Below are 19229 nucleotides of genomic sequence, written 5' to 3'. Positions count from 1 at the left end.
TGTCGACATTGACGCAGATGCAAGCTCCACTCTACATTTGCATCTGCATCAACATCGATATAGATGTCAAGCGACGCTTTACATCTACATCTACGTCTACACCAATACAGATGTCGAGTGACCCTTTTGCTACTTTGCATTTGCATCGACACAGTTGTCAATTATTGACATTTACATCATTGCTCTCCTTTCTCATCTACAAAAGTCGCCTACGACCTCCAACATCCGTCATCATCAAAAACGTAATTAGAATATTAAAATTACCTATTTACCTATATCATTTTTATGTTTTCGTCGATAAAACTGACGATATTAGGATAAATAAAACTAATTATTTTATTTGTATAATTATAAAAATTTTAATATAAATTTTTTAAGTCTAAAGATCGAAATAATCTAACAACAAGAAATAATCTATAATTAACTCATCTAATACAGATTATTTGGACACGTTCTCGATTACACATGAACAGTTGACATAACAGCGTTGATATAGTCGTATGACTCGGTATGAGATACTTTCATAGCAATATATAGCATGGATAAGAAACACCTTAAACTTGTTTTTAGATACCAATTCATGATTTTTAACAAATCCCTATTAATCAAGAATCTTGGCATATTAGATCCCTATCGACTACATAAAAACCAGTGACGTAGACCAAGTTAACAAAAATAGAATGTAGAATTTCCTTTTTTGGTGAACAGAAGACTGGCTACATCTCTTACATTCTGATGATGGACTCGGTCCATCAGAAAAACACAATATTAGTATAAAACTGGTTTCTTAAAACTGTAATGAATCCAGACTATTAAAGCACACATATGTCATCATCACAGATAAACCCAATTTACCCAACATAAAAGCCATAAAGATGATGATTTGGATAATACTGGCTTGATTACATCAAAGGAAAATTGACTCAGCAAGATGGCCATAAAGATTATCCACAACTCTCCACACAAGCCTGATGGTTAAGGGTCACACTACATGCATTAGTACAAGTACATGCATAAATTTGAACAGCATAAATATTATCTTAAGTAAATTCAACTGCATGCAAAGCAATGCCGCCTCATGTGCTGGGCATTTTTGCCATGAAAGGCCCACCAACCAGAAGTACTCAGTGGATCCCAGGTATGACCCTGTAGGGTACCTTATTGCAGTACATCTTCCAGTATTTGCCATACCTGTAACAGTATATCCGTGATCGTAAGAATGAAAAGCTGCTGGAGAAATACCTTAATGACATCAAGCAGGTAAATAAGATGGATAACTATGCATTCCAACAATATTAAGTACAGCTTCCAAACTAGGGTCATGAAAACCAGGCAGGAATGACAAGAGGCACTGCCTGCTGCCTTAAGAACCAACCACATAGATTAATGCATTTCCAGAATGTAATATTCAGGAAAAGAAACCGCATTAATTTCCCTGCATGCTTGTAGAAAAAATTGCAACCATGTGTACAAACATGTGCCAACCACTCGGCTGTACTTTCAAGAAATATGAGTTTGTAGTTTATGCATGATGAAGTAACAAATATGTGTAAACACTAAATATTGCATTCAGTTGTGCTGGCTCCTGCAGTATTTTTTTCCTTTCAAGGTGGGAAGACCCCATCCACCCATCCTAATTATCATTAATGAAGCAGAAAGCACAAGGAAGAAATTACTAGAATTTTAGCATAGAACACCGGGCTGGTCTTGTTAACTCAAAGAGTCATAACTAATGACTTAATTGTGTGCCTATGGGTCTCAAAATAAATGAGAAAATAAGTTCCATGCATCAACTCCTATGTCAAACAAATTATAGTGCACAAATCTAACAATTTGCCTACTATGCTCCTTGATAGCCACACTTGCATGCCATGATTCATGGCTTATCCCTTATTTCTGCAGGCTTTGTCTAAAAGCAACCAAGAAAATGAATTGCACACCAAATTCCCTATACTATCAGACAGGTCAAATAAATACCACAGTAACAGTTCAGGCCATCCTGTATAACTTGTATCTTCCCAGGTGACCCAAATGTTCTGAAAATAGTGGAAGCTAACTGTGGTATATCTCAGAAATATTAGCTTTGCCCACATGATACATCATTTTTCTTGTTTCAGTCTATGTTGCTTATCTTTTATGTAAGTTGAAGTGATACATGGCCACAATGAAATGTGCTGTACCACAAAAAGTTTGGAAAATAGCAGAGAATATATAAGATCAACTCTGGTGAAGTCTAAAAACACAAAAGGAAATGTCATAAATAGAGTACACATTGATAAATATGTCAGGTAAAATGTTACACTTATAAATGCTAATAAATGTCATAAAATTGATAAGGTTTCAAAATATAACCTCTACTAGATTAATCATTGAGTTAGAGAATCAGAATCACCCAAAATTTGGATTAAACAATAAATATATTTGCTTTCACATATCATAAATATCTAATCGATTCAGGCTGAAATGACCATTTACATTTGCTGATAGGAGCATCATTGTTTCTAATAAACCAAAAATTCCTTAAGTTCCTCAACTGACTACAACCAAATGATGCAAAGCACTGTGATTAAGTGCACACATAAAGTTCAACCCGAGAACTTCGAGTAACTGGTGTGACCACTGATATAAATAATTGTGTTTATCTGATATAAAATGTGCACCAGTTCATTAAAGGTATAGCCTAGAAATTATTTACTTAAGTCCCCTTGATGATAAAATGTGTGACAACTGCAACTATGAAAAGAAAAACCAATCATCAATGCAATTCAGCTTGCTTACTTGGATGCACACCGGTCATCATCCCTTTTTGCTCGGTCGAAGAGGAGAATAGTCAGAAACAACACATAGAAATATGGTAGGAACTGTATCGCAGAAATAAAAAGTTAGATACATCCTAAAAAATAAAATCAATCTCTGAAAAAGTAGGATAACAGATAAAGAAATACTTACATGGTTAAAAAGGGCCGGAACAGTCCAGAAGAATGCAGCTAATATCTCAGGCACATAGTGGAAATGACGAGATACACCCCACCTGCCAAGAACCTCTAAATTAGTAAAGTTTATTCTGAAAACACCCAAATTATCCCAGCCAAAACATGATTTGAAATCATTGTCAATAAATTTATGGAATATATTAGTTTAAATATCTTCAACAAATCATATAAAGAATGATACAGAAATACAACTTCGGATCATGATTCAGCACTTAATGCTTATCTATCATCGACTAACCATCCAGAAGTTAGGAGAAGGCTGGTCTTTGTCTCCCCTTTCTCGGTACGATAGGAGGCTACAATCTGTCAAGGTCAAAGTGTTCAAAATTTCAGAAACATATGCAAGCATTTTCTGAATGTCCACAGTTATATTGCCAGATTAGATGGTCTGTGAAGAAGATCAAACCTTTGATGGAGCTTTTCCCCATATCAAACACTTCCCATTTGTTCTGCGGAATTCTTGCCTTTGTCTATCACAGTCATAATTAATGTAGATGCAAAGAAGTCCAGACACAAGTATGAAAAGTGCAAGCTGCAAAGCAAAGGACCCATTAAAAACACGATCAAGAAGTTCAATGCTTGCCAGTTAAAGAAAAAACAAAAAAAAGCACACACTTTGAGTAAATACTTCATGTTTCATGCAATTATGAATTAGGAGAAGACAAATTATTTACCTGGGTGCCTAGGCTAACAGGATGGTTGACAAGGTACATCCCAGGGGAAGTATAGATTGATGGAACCCATACCAAGCATCCCCAACAGATATAGAATCCAGCTGAGCAAAGAGTGCAACAAAATGCAAAATTGCATGAGTTGCTTAACATGATTTAGGTTTTGGACTCTAATTGTAAAATTGACATTAGCAATTTAATTGAAGAGAAAATTCTGCAATGATGTTATACAAAAACCATCCTATCATCTCAAACAAGCTAAAGAACTTGAGACTGAATGAACTTAATGTATTTGCATAGCTATCGGTTATCTCTATATCAGGACATAAATAAATTACAAAATATCCTGATCCAAGGATCCAGTCACTTACTAATGTTCAGATGTGGGGATCTAAGACATATGTAAAGAAACAAAAACTCAGGAGAAACAAAATAATTTACCTACCTCTGTCATGTGCAATATCCATAGTGCACCAGTACCCAGCTTCCCACCAAAAGAATTTAGTGATGTAGACAAGCATCAATACAGTGTTTACCAGCATAGAGTCAGATACTTGTCCATTCATTTCATACTGCAAAACAAAGTATAATATGAAAAAAAAAATTCAAAACAATGATAGGGAAATAATAAAATCTTGATTTAACTAAAATCAACAATGACAAAGGAGATATCACAAAATTCTCAGATAAAGCACTGTTAGCTTCTGAAAAAAAAAAGGAGCAGAGAAAGACAAAAACCTAGTAGATATACTAACATGCTTTATACAAATGACCAAAACTCAGATGCCGCACTCCAAATTCACATTTTGATGTCGCAATCTCATCTTCCAAATAAAAGGGAATATATCTAATCTCTTTTTACATCAACCCATATATAGTCATGCAACATGACTAAACAAGCAAGTAGACACTTTAGATATATAAAAAGAACTTCAAATCCAAATCTAAGCAAAACACCCAGAGTAGAGAGTTACTAAATGGTCTTTTCAGAGACTCATTGGCTTAAAGGATCCATGGACACAAGAGAAGAAACCCGTTCATTTAGCAGCGGGATGACAGTTCCAAGCGGCACAATGGAGGCTAGCACAAGTGAGGTCAAGGGTCCATGCATCTCGTTTATGGCCAAAAGGATAACAAAGGGAGAATGTGATCAACCACACTGATATGATAGAGCGTCTACAATGTCGATACTGATAGGTGTTCGTAGTATTTGTAGTCTTCATATTATGGAAGATCTTATGACTAGCAGATATACAATGATAGTTGGTCATTGTTTTTCCAGGTTCAATCATTATTACTCTTAGTGATTATTACTAGAGTTGTAGTACACTCCAATCTCTGCAGCCCTATATACCACCATCATACTTGCCTTAGGAGGTTCTTCGGACATGTGTTGTTAATGACGTTAAGGTTAAGGTAACGATTGTCATCATGTTAATGCATCGGTGACACACGTGCAAGCTATTCAAGGATTGGATCTCACAAACCTATCATATCGACATATGACTTCATAGGATCGAGGATCTCGATTCACTGACTATGGATTCCCATCATTCACTTTGGTTGTAGAATAATAAATGTTATCTGGATAATTTATTTTGTTCACTTCTTAAAGTTTCAACACTAATTCACCATATCAACTCTTTTCTTTATTAGTGATTCAAGAACAATCGAAGCAACTTCCTTAGATGAAAGAACATGTGACGAAATTATTCCTGGATCAGAAAAGATAACTTTTATCCTTATAACCTAGAATTTCTATTCATTTTATGGCTTAGACACACTTTATTCTTATTTAAATATTTTTTATACCAATAAATTAGGATAAAAACCCTAAAACAGTTTTTTCTGAATTTTGGGCCATATTTCAACCCCTTTTTTTTATATACCAGTACATACCAGTTCCAATGTACATATGGTACACTGGTATGTACCGGTCCAATTAGCGACCAATATGATCATTGGCACAAAATGGTGTTCCTTGATTGTATGTAACTTTCTTATTGTTATAAGATAAAATTACTTGACGTATTGATTTATTGTCATATGCTCTGTGCAATGCATGGTTCAAGCTAGTTTAAAGGACTATCATAAAAGACTAACCTGCTTAATGCAATATGTCACAGCAAGAACTGCCCAAGACATCATACCAAATCTACAGTTTGTGAAAACTTTGATATCAAAATGTTTACCAATGCGAGGATACAACTCCATTCCCTGCATGAGGAGAAATCAATTTGTCAAGGCCCTATGTAAATTGAAACTTCTCATGCAGCAGAAAGCCAAAAAATACAGAGGCTGAAAGTTTTTTTATTTAAATGATTAATAAAGGAAATTATTCTTTACAATATGAGGCACAATACTCCACAAAGTAATGCAATATCTCTATGATACAAACAAGCTAGGAATATACCAGTTCATAGAAATGACATCAACCAGAGCACATGAACAAACACAAGTGGAACAAAATCATCTCATAGAGCATGCTAAAATACTAATATGAGGACAATCTTATTTTTTTATAAATAAGAAAGAAATTAGCACAGCATGTTTCCACCTAATCTTACCTTGACTATGATATCTTTAAACTGTCTTTTTCTACAAGGAAATTCAAGTAAACATCAACCAGTTATAGGATATAACTTCTAGAAATACCATCCACCAGACAATTATGTTCAAACAACAGATAGGGATGACAATCTCAATCCAAACCATGGTGCCCCTCCACCTCACCCTGATTGGTTTGGAGTCTTTGGTGCTAGACTCAGACATCAGTTGGGAAATGGGTGACTCTTGGACATCCTTGATAGACATCAAACATGCAGGCAACGCTTGGAGCCATGCCCCAGCCTTACTTGTTACAAAATCCATTTCTTATCAGAATTTTCAAACATATGAAAATAAATGTGACTTGAATGATCTTGGAATACTATGAATGTAGAGTAATTTTTATGATTGGATATTTCATACAAGGTTTTAGATACTAGTCCGATACCAATTTTAACAGTCTATGGGACCACTATGACATCATCGGGCATTATGTTGAACTATACTGTCAAAATATTACTGAGCAACACACAAAATATATAAAAATAAACAATGTCCTGAACAGGACCAAGCAGAAATATTGGCCCTGCTGATGCTTGGTCAGACATATTGGTCCTGCCAGTATTTTTAAACCGTGATTTCAATATATATGATCCATAGTTCTTTATTAAATTCATTTCACATGAGGTACCATCATACATACATACATACATAAATACATACATATGGACGGGACTGAAAACAGAAAAATAAAACAAACCCCTTCCATCCCATGGGTTGCCATCCCTACAGAACGGCTACTCGTTGATTCATTAGGACTACTTGGCAGGAATATGCATTTTGTCTGACATTTTAGTGATTTAGTTGGTCTACATAACTATATATTATTTAAGAGAAATACCCACATGAGATGACCTGTCACATTCAGGGTAGTAATTACCAATTGAAGTAAAATTTATTTCCACTGGGCGGCGCAGCTCTTGGTCTCTTCTTATGGGGATTGTAGATTTTAAAACTCAATGGCAGGCCAGCAAGCCAATGTTATTATCTGATTTTTGTATGGCATATTCAAGGCAGTAATGACTAATATAGGTAGCTGTGCTGATTAACATTAATTAATAAACAAGTCTTCACTGTTGATCAAAACATATGGAAAAAAATTATATAATATTTTGTGCTGAAGAAGACAAGTTGTTTCACATGCAAAAGGGGAAAATAAGTTCTAGTGATATTCATGACATCTGACTTGCTATATGCAAATGAATATTTGGTACTTCAGACATTAATTATTTGAGATGGATTAGAGTGCATCATTAAGAAGCATCAGAAAATTTACTTGTCAAAAAAAATAATAATAATAGAAAAAGAGACAGACTATCAAGACATGCTGCCAAAGTGTTCTTTTAGAGTGTTATCAAAGACAATTTTTCTTTACTTAATTACCTATCATTCAGGAACAGGTCCCTATTGGTCCAGAAAATGTAAGGAAACTTATCCACACATGCTCATGTGTACACACTAACACACATATCCCAAGGAATTTACTACCAAAAGAGTTGAATTTAGAAAAATGTGGTCTGAGCTAAAAACTGCCGTAATGTGATTTTAGTGAGGTTAACATAAATTGAAAAACCATTTAATAAAAGGTTTATTTACATCATAAACTATTAACAAGACTCCACAATCACATACTAAAATTTGGTTTTCGTTTCGAATTATATGCTTGTAATGGATTAAAAATTGCTCAGTATTTATTTGCAATGAACCAAGAAAAAAATAAAAGTCATAATACAACTACGAACATGCATTTTCATAAAGTGCTTATCTCACCCAATAAAAATCGATTATGAAGTTCCCTGATGAACCAGAATCAGATGATGATGGCGCCACATGACCCTTAGGAAAAAGACCAGAGGATCTTAAATTAGGAACTAAGCATAATGATGACACTACAAAAAGTTAGAATGTAAACAAGAGAAGCTCACCTTTAAGTATAAGAAAAGGCAGAAGACTAAGCTTCCCATTACAAGTGCAGAATAAATTTCTCCCAGGTGGTCATAAACAATCGCAGGATTGAAAATTCCAAACCTTTAAGGCCAAAATAATTAGTCACAGTTAAAACCTAGTAACCATGTTGAAGTGAAACGGAGGGGCAGATAAAAATTACAAACTATTAGAGCATAAGATCAAAATAATAAAGCATGCAGTAAAAGATCATAAATAAGATATAGTACTTTGTCATGTGCCTTAAAACTCTTTCTTAAAATGTTATACAGAATGCAGTAGAACAGTCATATGCATATAAAATTTGTGGTTGACATTTGTTTTAGAACTTATATTAAAGAATTTTAATTTTTCAAATCTTATGTTGCATTTTTCAAAATATAATTTTAAATATTTTTAGCACGAAAAAGCTCATTAACTTAAACAATCACACCATCTTCAGCGGAAATAAAAGTTCAGAAAAAATTTAAGCCCAATGTTGACAAGGAAAAAAATGAGCAGCAAATTATATATTTGAACTTCAGTCTGTAAATTCCAGTTTGTAACTTCTAACATACATTACACTGACACTTACCACCAGAGGCTGAGATAAGTTACTAATGTCACAGCATAAGCTTGCAAGCCATTTGCCTGCAAAATGGGGAGAAAGAAAATGATATGTAAATGCCTTTCTATGGCTCAAAACATCAATTCAAAACATAAAATGTACAAATAAAAACAACAAAGAAAAGGCCTTCAAGAGTCTAAGTTGTTAACATATAAGCCTCAGAATGCAGAGCCTTCTGTAAATGGTAAAACACAAGTGCCCTTTACTCAGGGTAGTGCTCATCTTTTGGTAGCTTGAGGTTGATACTTCATCTTCCAATAACAAAGATCATTCAAATAGTAATATAATTGCCAGTTCACTCCCAGTTTCTTTTTTTATTTGTTTTTGAAGATAATTATCATAAGTCACCTAAAGCAGTGATGATTTAATTACTGAAAAATTAGGAAAAAGTAGGTATTCAATTTGTGCCATCATAAGTGCACCCATAAATAATAGACACCAGATAGGTGCTCAGAATTGTCACAAGAAAACAGCAATAAAAAAAGAGGCTTAATTGAAAGAGTCATCAGCATAACCTTTTCCATGCCTGACAGAACATTTTAGGCTAACAGTCATTGTTAACAGTGGTTTCATCATTGACTGTATATAACAAGTGTAGCATACTAATATCAGGCAGGCTCTGTAACATTAAGTTTTCATTTTGCTAGTGAATATTCTTTTGACAACTACAGGGATATATGCACAGCACGTTACATGTGCTGATGTGGTTCTGGAGGTAAATTATGCCAAGACAAACCTTATAGACGGGTATATTTCCATTAGGAGAAATGGGACCTTCAACCCTTTTACCAGGCAGTGCCAACTGGAGTATGGCTTCAAATGCACCAAAACAAGCAATTAATTTCCATGCGATGGGGGAAGGTGCAGGCAAGATATCTTTAAGACCCTGCAGCCCATGTTGCTTTAGATATTCAAAGGTTTGCAAGACTGAACCATCAGCATGAACCATTGTATACCATCTGCATCATAAAATAATGAGATGAGCACTTTGTAATCCATCCAGGATAGTCATGCCTAGTGTTTTCAAGGTATAAAAATAAAAAAAATATTACAAGCACGAAAGCGCACAGAGGCATTTAATAACTAAAGACAATTTTGGCATGCAAAAATAACTAACATGTCAAATCTGATTTATGACGTCATGGATATAATCATTACCACCTGAAACATTAAAAAAAATCTGGACGAGTATTATCTTTAGTTAATTGTATATCTAGTTAATAAAAACTCATGATGAGAAAGCAAACTGACAGTTCCAAAAATGGGTCAGAGTAGAAATCAAAGCATGTTAGCTTGAAGAACTAGGATCAACTGAAACCCTAAACAGGTACTCTGTTACATAGATTAATCTACTTATAAAATACACACAGAAGATTTGAAATTGCAAATTTCCTCAATTTTCCTTTTGATAATCTGATAAGTTATCACCAACAGTAATAAATGATTATAGCACACTAAAACGTGGGAGGAACGAAGGGATGAGGGAGTTCCAGTAACCCAAGGGCCGTGAACAAATGCTTTGACTGGTTACTTAATGCTGTTCTCTATTCAGATTAAAATCACTATTTCTAGAAAGATAACTAAATCAACCAAGACAACAAATGTATTCACTCACTATAAACAAGTGCAATTACTACACACCTAAGACAACTGAAAACACACTACAATAGCTCTTTCAGCACTCAATATAGTGAACGAAGTGCAAAAAGATCACATCATTTGGGTATACAGAACTAAGCAACAGTGAAGCCCAAAGGACAGTTTTAAGAACTTGAAAGAGAAGTAATGCACAGTCATATCAAACTAAAAGTTGATTCCTTCGTAACGAAATAGAGAGAGAACAAAAATTTCTGGTAAACAAACAGATGGATTTTTCTACTGAAAAAATATCGCAAAAACAGGAAGAAAAGCAAGAACCTGTACCAGAAATCACCAAAAGAGACACGAAAAGAAAACTGCGATGTGGACAATCGACATAAAGAACGAAAAGACCAAAGAGACTCGAGAAATAGAACAAGTGTCGAACAAAGTACTCTTATTTTAAGCCAAACTGACGTTTTCCGTCGAACTATCACAAGAACACATAGGAAAACCAGGAACTGTCTCAAAAATCAACAAAAACCGGAAATAAATGCGACTCAGGTAAAGACTGAAAAGTGCCGAACATAGTCATTATATTACCAAATTAGACGGATATCGGAAAAGCACAAGGGGAAAAAAAGAAAAGAATCCGTTTCGAAAAAAACGAAAGGCATGTCAAAATGAAGAAAACGCGATCCAAAATGGAAGATCTACCAAACAAAGTTCTAGGATTTCCAAATCAAGCACGCTCTTCTTCCTCAAGATACCGCAGAAACACAAACGAAAGCAAATATCTACACTAATGATAGACAAAAACAACCGGAAGAAGAGGTAAACACCGGGCAGTGGGGTTTGATCTTAACGATGAGACAGAAAGAAGTGGAAGGAAGATCAGATCTCACAGCAGGATGACGAACGGGGGGCACAGCGTGAGGAGCGATATCACGGAAGTGTAGGTGACGAGGGCCGAATGGACCGTCTTCGATTCACCCATCTTCGTAGTTCTCCTCGCTCCCCTCCCACCCCCTTCTGCTTCGTTTCTGCTCGGGCAGATCTCGGAGATATTAACGAGGAGCGCGGACGGACCGAACACTCCTTCTATTTAACCTAATCACGGCGATCTTCATCACTTGATTAGCTGCACTACTGCAAGCGACGGCCACACCTCTAAACCGTTATAATTTATTCTCGGATGTAACGGGTTATTTATCGTTATATTAAAGTTATACTAAAACATTATATACAAAATATCTTAAACGGTCTAAAGGAAACATATTTAAAACTATGTTCAAAATCACATGGTTTCTTCTTTTTTCAGCATGAGAATAAATCAAAATGTCAAATACTATTTTACACACATCTTAACCTTCAATCTTGTACGTTCAATTTGATTTGATAGAGGGATTTCTGTATTTGCTCTGTGATACCTTTTCATTAAATATTATATTCATGAAAAATCGTTTTAGCCTGAATGGATCTTAAATGATATCCCGTTACAAACGTTATAACGGAGTGTAATGCGTTACAAACGTTATAACAGTATTCTGAAACAGTGAGGTCGGTGAGGGAACAGCACTTGTCAGAAGAAACCGTTTCCGTCCTCTAGAGATTCGTGCGGATCGATACCCGAGCTTTCACGTGCCGTGTCACGTGGAAAACGACAGACAAATGAGTCACGTGAGACTGGTTCTTCACCCAGTTCACTGCACTGGGATTATGAATCAAATCCTTTCCTAATTTTGATGCATAAGACTGTAGTCAAAACATGAAAGATTTGCATCTTTGCTTCATAGGAGAAGTGCATAGTAAAAGATTTGATTTTTTATTTCTTTTTGAATATAGGCTAGGAGTATTTTTATTCTATTATTGAATCTCTTGGTTATTCTTTTGGTATTAAAATCTACTTCCCTTATAATTTCAAAAATTATAGAATTATCTATATTAAAAAAAATCGTCAATTATTATGGTGTTGGTAAATCTAGATGATATGATCTATCTATTACCTAATTATGATATCAACCACTGCTTGAATTCTCTTGCAAATCAATTACAGTGCTCTCTAAACTTCAAATTTTAGCTCCCCAAGTTATCATCAGTCAAGTACCCTTTCCTGGACATCATTTTTCACAGACTGAACTTGAAATCATTTTGAAGTTCATGAGGATCTTATTCTCTCATCTTTCAGTTATATGTTCAGAAAGTTCAAATTTTGATCTGTGTCGTAAGTTGGTATATGAGATTTACAAGATAGTTGGGACCATTTTTAGAACACTCGATTGTAAGTTGCTTGATTCTGTTCCTGGATCTGGATAAAGCCCTTCACACCCTCTCATTCTGTGTGTTCTTAAGAATTGTGATCGACATAAACATATATACTGATGCCTTGCTTCCATACATGATCCTTCAAACACAAGCTACATTATTCTAGTGCCACCAAAATCAACCCACACTGCCACTATTGAATGGATATTCCAGTAGTGAAAGCATAGTTATGGCTGGCTGGCTCTGTTTTGAGCCTGTATGTGTGTGAGTGACCAGAATCAAGAGAGCTATGGTTGTTGTGCATTGTCTAAAACATGAGGTTGCTATGAGCTCAAAGAGGTTTGCCTGCCACCTTGTTTGGTCAACATGATGTTAGACTAGGAAACGCATGCACAGCAACTCAAATGCAAAGGTTGGTCTCATGATGGAAGCAAGTTGAACTGGTCATCCTGTAGGTGGAGCATGCAAATCCATGGCAGCCAAGCTTTGGGCCAAAGGAAGAGTTTCTTAATCTCTCAACTAAACAACTGATACAAGCAGGCCAAATCCCACCTTAATCTTTAGCGAGCATCTGAATTGATCTCAGATTTCAAGCACTTTGCTGAGGAAGAAAGAAACTAAAAGGATTCAGTGACCAAAACCTAACATTCTTTCTTATTTCTGTGGATATGAACTGAACCATTACAATCAAAAGTTCTGATCCTTGTTTGTGTTTTCCATAAGCTAAATCATAAACAGCCTTCGCAAACTACATATAAGTTTTGAGTCACACGTAAGAAAACAGAATGCATCCTTCCAAGACTGATGTCTGCATGACTTTGACATAAGTTGGAGCATCACAAAAGTTGAACCCTTGAAGCACCATCTCAAGCTATACCTGTCTTCATTTAACAGTACACAACTTGTTTCAGAATGTGACGCCTGGGGAAACAGATAGGTATTATCATCATCTAAAAATAGAATTTTTCCCAGTGAATTCATGATTAAGAAGAAAGAAGAAAGCTTCTGAGGCCAAGACAACTTCATTGAACCCTCGGTGTCAATTACTCGATAGAACTTATGGGGTTCCTTGAGCCATGAAGTTCTGAAATTGCAGTCGTAATCTTTTCCTTCAGCTGAGCGCCGTTCATTTCTTGAGTCTGCATACAACTAGCTTGCTTCAGTTTGATTACTCGTTAGACTAATTCACTATTCATGCTCTCAGTATTAGGTAGTGATGCAGCAATTAGTTAAGCTCCACAAAATTTTGCTAAAGATCGAAGAATTTTACTGATGAATTGCAGAAGCATAGGCTATGAAATCTGCACTCGAATTACTGAATTCTTTGACACGTGATTCATGAGAATCAAGTAGAAACCAACCTTACTTTTCTGTCACAATTGTTCTAAAAGGGACAAGAAAATTGTGTCAAATGAGAAGACCAGTCAAAGTTGTTGTTAATGGTGTGACGGAATCTAATTGCTCTAGTACTCACCAATCACATCTGAAGTACGGACTGATCCACAACTTCAGTGACACCAAAGTTTAATCACTGTTCACAACCAAGATTCAAACTTCTACAGGCCCATGCAACAGTGTCTACATGTGACTTTAGAAAGAGATACATCAACTTGTCCAATGACTTTAGTTTGACAAGCAAAAATCCTTTTGAAACAGGGGAAATTTGTTATGGAAGCAGCTCCTCTCTCTCTCTCTCTCTCTATCTATTCATCTATATCTTTGCCATGTGAATTAACACATGCTTAATGATGTGATAAACACATATTCCCAGTACATGTTGTTGAGAACAAAAATCATAGAATATAGACCATGTAGAACAAAAAAGGTTTCAACAATGTGTGACAAAAAAGGAGAAATCATTGAAGAAGAGTCATGTGATAAATAAGCTGAACATGGTTCAGAGACTTTCAGCAGATACGAGAAGCTGAGCCAATTGTTGTGTTATTCTCCTGTTGACCAATAAAATGAACTATAATATCTAATAAATGACAATATTGCAGAATAAAAGAAAGAAAGGGAAGATTGAACATATCATGTCTTTAAAAGGATACTGTGCTCACTGAAGGATGGCAGGTTTTTTCAATTACCATGACACCAAAATGTGTGACTCAGGATTCATATCCTTTATGATATTAATTTTAGTTAGATGACAATGTCTTGTTGATTTCTCTATGAACAAAACAATGATTAGGAATAAACAATAAAATTATCTTTTACATCTGTGGCTCCATAAAGATTCCACAAAGAAAATATCTACTTATTTACTGAACCACTGCTGAAAAGAATGTCCCAAAGAATGCAAAATATAACATGACTATAGAAGAAATGCATAATCTCCCACCAATCGTACCAATGACACTAATTTGGGTCAATCATTCTCCATGATTGAACGTTTAAGTATGCATAACAAATGTGTTTTTATATTGCTTTTTTTATCTTCAAAGAGCAGATTGTGATCCTTCTTTTTGGAGGTTGTTTGCTCACATCATTTCGGACTCGCAGATAGTAATCATTTTACAGAGTTGGATGCTATACAGTCACAGACACAAAGAAGGTGATGGAGAGGGAGAAGTATACCTCAACTAACAGTGTGTGCAATATGCTTCCAGAGACACTGGTGATGTTGGCCGTGATGAATTTGAGGTCAAGGGATTCAAAAAGCTCACAGACCTTGATCATGGTGTGCCTCTTCTTGGTGCAAGTGATGCTGACCATCATTGTCTTCTCATCCATTTCACGCACCCTGAGCTGCATGCATTCCAAGCAATAATACAAAGAACCAGAAGAGAGAGAGAGAGAGAGAGAGAGAGAGAGAGAGAGAGATTACTTCCACTACTTCAATGGACGAAGAGATCGGCGAACCAAGAGCAATTCTCTTCTTCTTTCGCTGCAGGAAATGTAGATCATCGAACTCAAGCTCACCAAGTGATGCTTTCTTCTCTCTAAGTGACTCGAGCTGAGATAACTCTGCCAGCACCGTCCTCTCTTGCTCCTGAAGCTGCTGAATGTACTCGATGGCGTCTTTGATGATCGAAGCCTTATCGAGCTGAATCCACAGCAAACAATCATTCATCTGCATCGAACATCATCCCTGTTGTTCATCTACCGCAGTCCTTGTTTACCTTGGTGATGTTGGGGACGACGCTACGGAGAGCGTACAGCTTCTCGTTGAGCTTCCTTCTCCGGCTCCTCTCCATGGAAATGTTCCTCGTGGCTGCCAAGGATGTGGCAGCTTCAGGGAAGCTTGACTCACAGTAGCCACCCGACATGACCTCCTCAAGCCCCCAACTGCATCATTAGCAAAGAACAGAAACAACCTCAACCAAGATCGTGATTGATTATGGAATGAACTGAAATAAAGATTGTGGATTTAGTCATGGATTCTTAAGAGTCCCAAGGATCATGGGATTCTTCTGTTGGGTGGATTCTCTTTATCTTTCTTTGACCCATCGCACATAGAAGCACTTAAGAATCAGCAAGAACAGATTCCAGTATGAGACGGAAGAGAAGACAAGAAGAACCAAAAGGTAATGGTTGGGAGCAGGGAAGAGGAGGAGGTGGTTGGTGAAGAACCTCTCGAGTTCATTTGCGTCGATGAACCCTTTGATCTTCCCGTACAGGTTATACTCGGTCTCCATGTCATTCATGGTGCTGGTGACACTTGGATCTCTTATACTTTGTCTGCTGGAGAGGGAAAGAGAGAGAGAGAGAGAGAGATGACTGTGGGTGCTTCTATTTATAGTGAAAGGGTGAGGAGAAATTACCAAAATGATGAATCATAGTCGATGCATGCTCTCTGGCTTCACATGATAGATATCCTGTCGAGGCTTCATCTAATTATTTTAGGGCAGATTTGTCTTGAATCCAATAAACTATTGAGTACAATAGCAACTTTGAAGTCACAACTGGATTCATAACCTTATGACCAAATCAAATTTGGATCCCAAGTGGATTCATCGTGATAGTATTGGATCCTAAAGGATAATGGTAAGTATATTATCTCAATAATTAGTTATTTTAATATTTTGATTATTATATTTTTAAAAAATTATATTATATTATTTATATTTATCAAAACAAGTCATTTAATTTTATTTTTCCTTACGTCGTCGATTCTGATAATGAAAATATCACAGGTTTACCATTGAACTGAACACATGATAATTTTAACTCATTTTGATTTATCATTGAGTAGGCATGATATTTTCATTAGCAAAATTGATGATACAAGGAAAAATAAAATTAAATATTTTACTTTTGTAAATATAAAATACCTAATATAATTTTTAAAAAGATATAAAAATAATTAATTTAAGAGGTTAATATGTAATTAACCCTTCATACTTTCTAATGAATTGTACAATTTTAGATGTCTTATTAAATCTAGTGACAAAATCTATTATTAGATTTAGTGATGGAAATCAACAAATTTGCAAGTTATTTGGTTTAATTTGTTTTTCTCTTCGGTTTTGACTTCCTCTCTGATATTTCTTTTTCCCTTTAAAAACATCACAATTCAAAATCATAAGCTCGTTACGATGTGGGATAACACTTACTTGTCTATTCCGAGTCCCTAAGATCTCACACATGAATGTTTGCACTCTTAAAAACATCTCAACTAAATTAATGATATTATTATTATAATTAGCCATACAGGTTTTTTATAAAAACAATAGTAAATCATGATGGGATAATCACAATCTTTTCCAATATACCGAAGATAAAGGCAAGATTGCTATAAATTTCCTGGCGTTGCAAGCAGTCCTTGAAATTATGTGGCCAAATAAAAGATAAATTTACTGTGGTCGATTGTGTGTCCACAGCTGCCACCAACCAGAAATAATATTTGCATTTAATACAGTAAGAGTCTATGAACTCATTTTCCAAAGTCCTACCTTTGTAACTTCTCCCATCATCCTACAAATCTATTTGCTATCAGTAATTGAGAGTGGACATGGAATTATGTCCATTGATCAGAAAACAATTGTTGTAGATATGGATTTAGTTTTGGACATCCTGCACCACAGAAAACCTTAACTGATGTAAATCCATTTTCTAGATAGGGTGGCTGTTGGTGAGGCCACATCTGTCACCAAACAAACATAATATTTGCAGTAGGTATAGTAAGATTTTATGCACTCACTTCCACAGTTGTACTGTTTGTTGTAGCTTCTTCCCCATCACCCTACAAATACATGCAGTGAAACATCATCTAGTGATAATAGTTTTATGATGTCGATGGACATTTGGTTTTGGGCATGTTGCACCACATGAAACTTTAACTGGTGTACTTTTCTGCCAATCCATTCTCCAATAACTTGCAGAAACCTGTCGAACACTGTTCTTCGTGAAGTCAACCTGGATGATCTTTTACAGTAACTGTGATTCTCTTGTTTCTACTCGTAACATTTCTCTTATCAAGGTATTCACGTCACTTTCCGCATGTCGAGGCTGATTGAGAAGTCACCCCCTCATGTGATCCTTGGGGTGGAAGATTGCAGTCCGAAGTCTTTAGCGTCGGCCATGTATTCAGCAAATCACATTGGTGGCGGTCAACAACCATCAGTTGTCTGCGCAAAGAGCATCCACATATGACCATGGAGAACACTCAGGTGCAAGTTTCTCCAATCCAGCTTCTCAAGGCGTCATATTCCTCCTGCTATCCTTGTGATAGATAGCACACCTGCATTCTAATTCAGGTCCGTAAGCTCGGACATGGAGAAATCATGCCTTGGCCTTCATTGCTTGTGTTTGTTTTCCCACCTTAAGTTCACGTCATGATGCCATGGCTTCCAATTTTATATGCTATTTTTGATCAGTTTCATATTAGAACCAAAAGGATGGTTGTCTGAGTCAACTATCAATAATTTAGGTCTATGTCTCTTTCAATCATATGGTTTGAAACCCCAAAGAGACGATCATAATTGCAGACGTAGAAAAGAATTAATGTGAGTTAGGTCAGAAGCACATCATGATGTGGAAACATCATTCTTGTACATGTCTCTGAATTCTCTATCATAACAACACTGCGCCTATGTTTTTCCTTTCTGCTAAAAATACTATTAATAATTAAATATCACGAATATAAAACTCGCATATACTATCAGCAAAGAAGCGAAGTCCCTTCTCCAAATACTATGCCTATGTTCTACTTTTGAGATATTAAAAGAAATTAAATGATGTCAAAAACCTCTAAATTCAGAGTTACAGAGATGCAAATAACATCAACCTATTTTATTAAGAATAGAGTCATGAGTTTCACATGAGTTAACCGAAAACAATGTTCAAGTCTTTCACTGATTGCTCCTAAATTCCTAATCTGTATTGCTTGTGTTGGAAGAAACTAATGACAGGAACTGATAGCTTCAGTGATGGCCGGTTGTTCTGTATCCCTGCATTATTTTAATGGTTAACTTATTTGTCTAGTTGTCTGCACTTCGATGAGCAGTGTGTGATAGCCGATAGATTCTTGCCTTGGAAAAGTCTTGAAGTATTCATCTCATCTTTTGACTAATTCAAGTTTTATGTGTATTTTTGCACACTTAATATGTCATAAATATTCTA

The 19229-nt window shown here is 35.8% G+C and overlaps 2 protein-coding genes across 2 annotated transcripts; both read right to left on the bottom strand.

Moving 5' to 3' along the window:
* Nucleotides 1-850: 850 nt before the first annotated feature.
* LOC135641752 (7-dehydrocholesterol reductase-like) lies at nucleotides 851-11529 on the bottom strand. Its single transcript, XM_065157442.1, has 13 exons — nucleotides 11306-11529; nucleotides 9559-9781; nucleotides 8790-8845; nucleotides 8197-8299; nucleotides 8042-8107; nucleotides 5768-5881; nucleotides 4110-4236; nucleotides 3668-3768; nucleotides 3400-3525; nucleotides 3232-3296; nucleotides 2950-3031; nucleotides 2779-2861; nucleotides 851-1191 (listed from the first exon to the last, which is right to left on the bottom strand). Exons 1-13 carry the CDS (start codon nucleotides 11395-11397, stop codon nucleotides 1125-1127), a joined length of 1305 nt encoding a protein of 434 aa, XP_065013514.1. The 5' UTR covers nucleotides 11398-11529; the 3' UTR covers nucleotides 851-1124.
* A 1853-nt stretch (nucleotides 11530-13382) lies between these two features.
* On the bottom strand, nucleotides 13383-16368 carry LOC135640383 (transcription factor bHLH35-like). The gene is made up of 5 exons (XM_065154745.1): nucleotides 16239-16368; nucleotides 15788-15953; nucleotides 15493-15711; nucleotides 15243-15413; nucleotides 13383-13804 (listed from the first exon to the last, which is right to left on the bottom strand). Exons 1-5 carry the CDS (start codon nucleotides 16310-16312, stop codon nucleotides 13709-13711), a joined length of 726 nt encoding a protein of 241 aa, XP_065010817.1. The 5' UTR covers nucleotides 16313-16368; the 3' UTR covers nucleotides 13383-13708.
* Between the last annotated feature and the right edge of the window lie 2861 nt (nucleotides 16369-19229).

The sequence above is a fragment of the Musa acuminata genome, chromosome BXJ3-6, assembly GCF_036884655.1.
Source record: "Musa acuminata AAA Group cultivar baxijiao chromosome BXJ3-6, Cavendish_Baxijiao_AAA, whole genome shotgun sequence".
NCBI lineage: Eukaryota > Viridiplantae > Streptophyta > Magnoliopsida > Zingiberales > Musaceae > Musa > Musa acuminata.
Note: the sequence above shows the minus strand (reverse complement) of the source record. Positions and strands in the feature narration are given on the sequence as shown.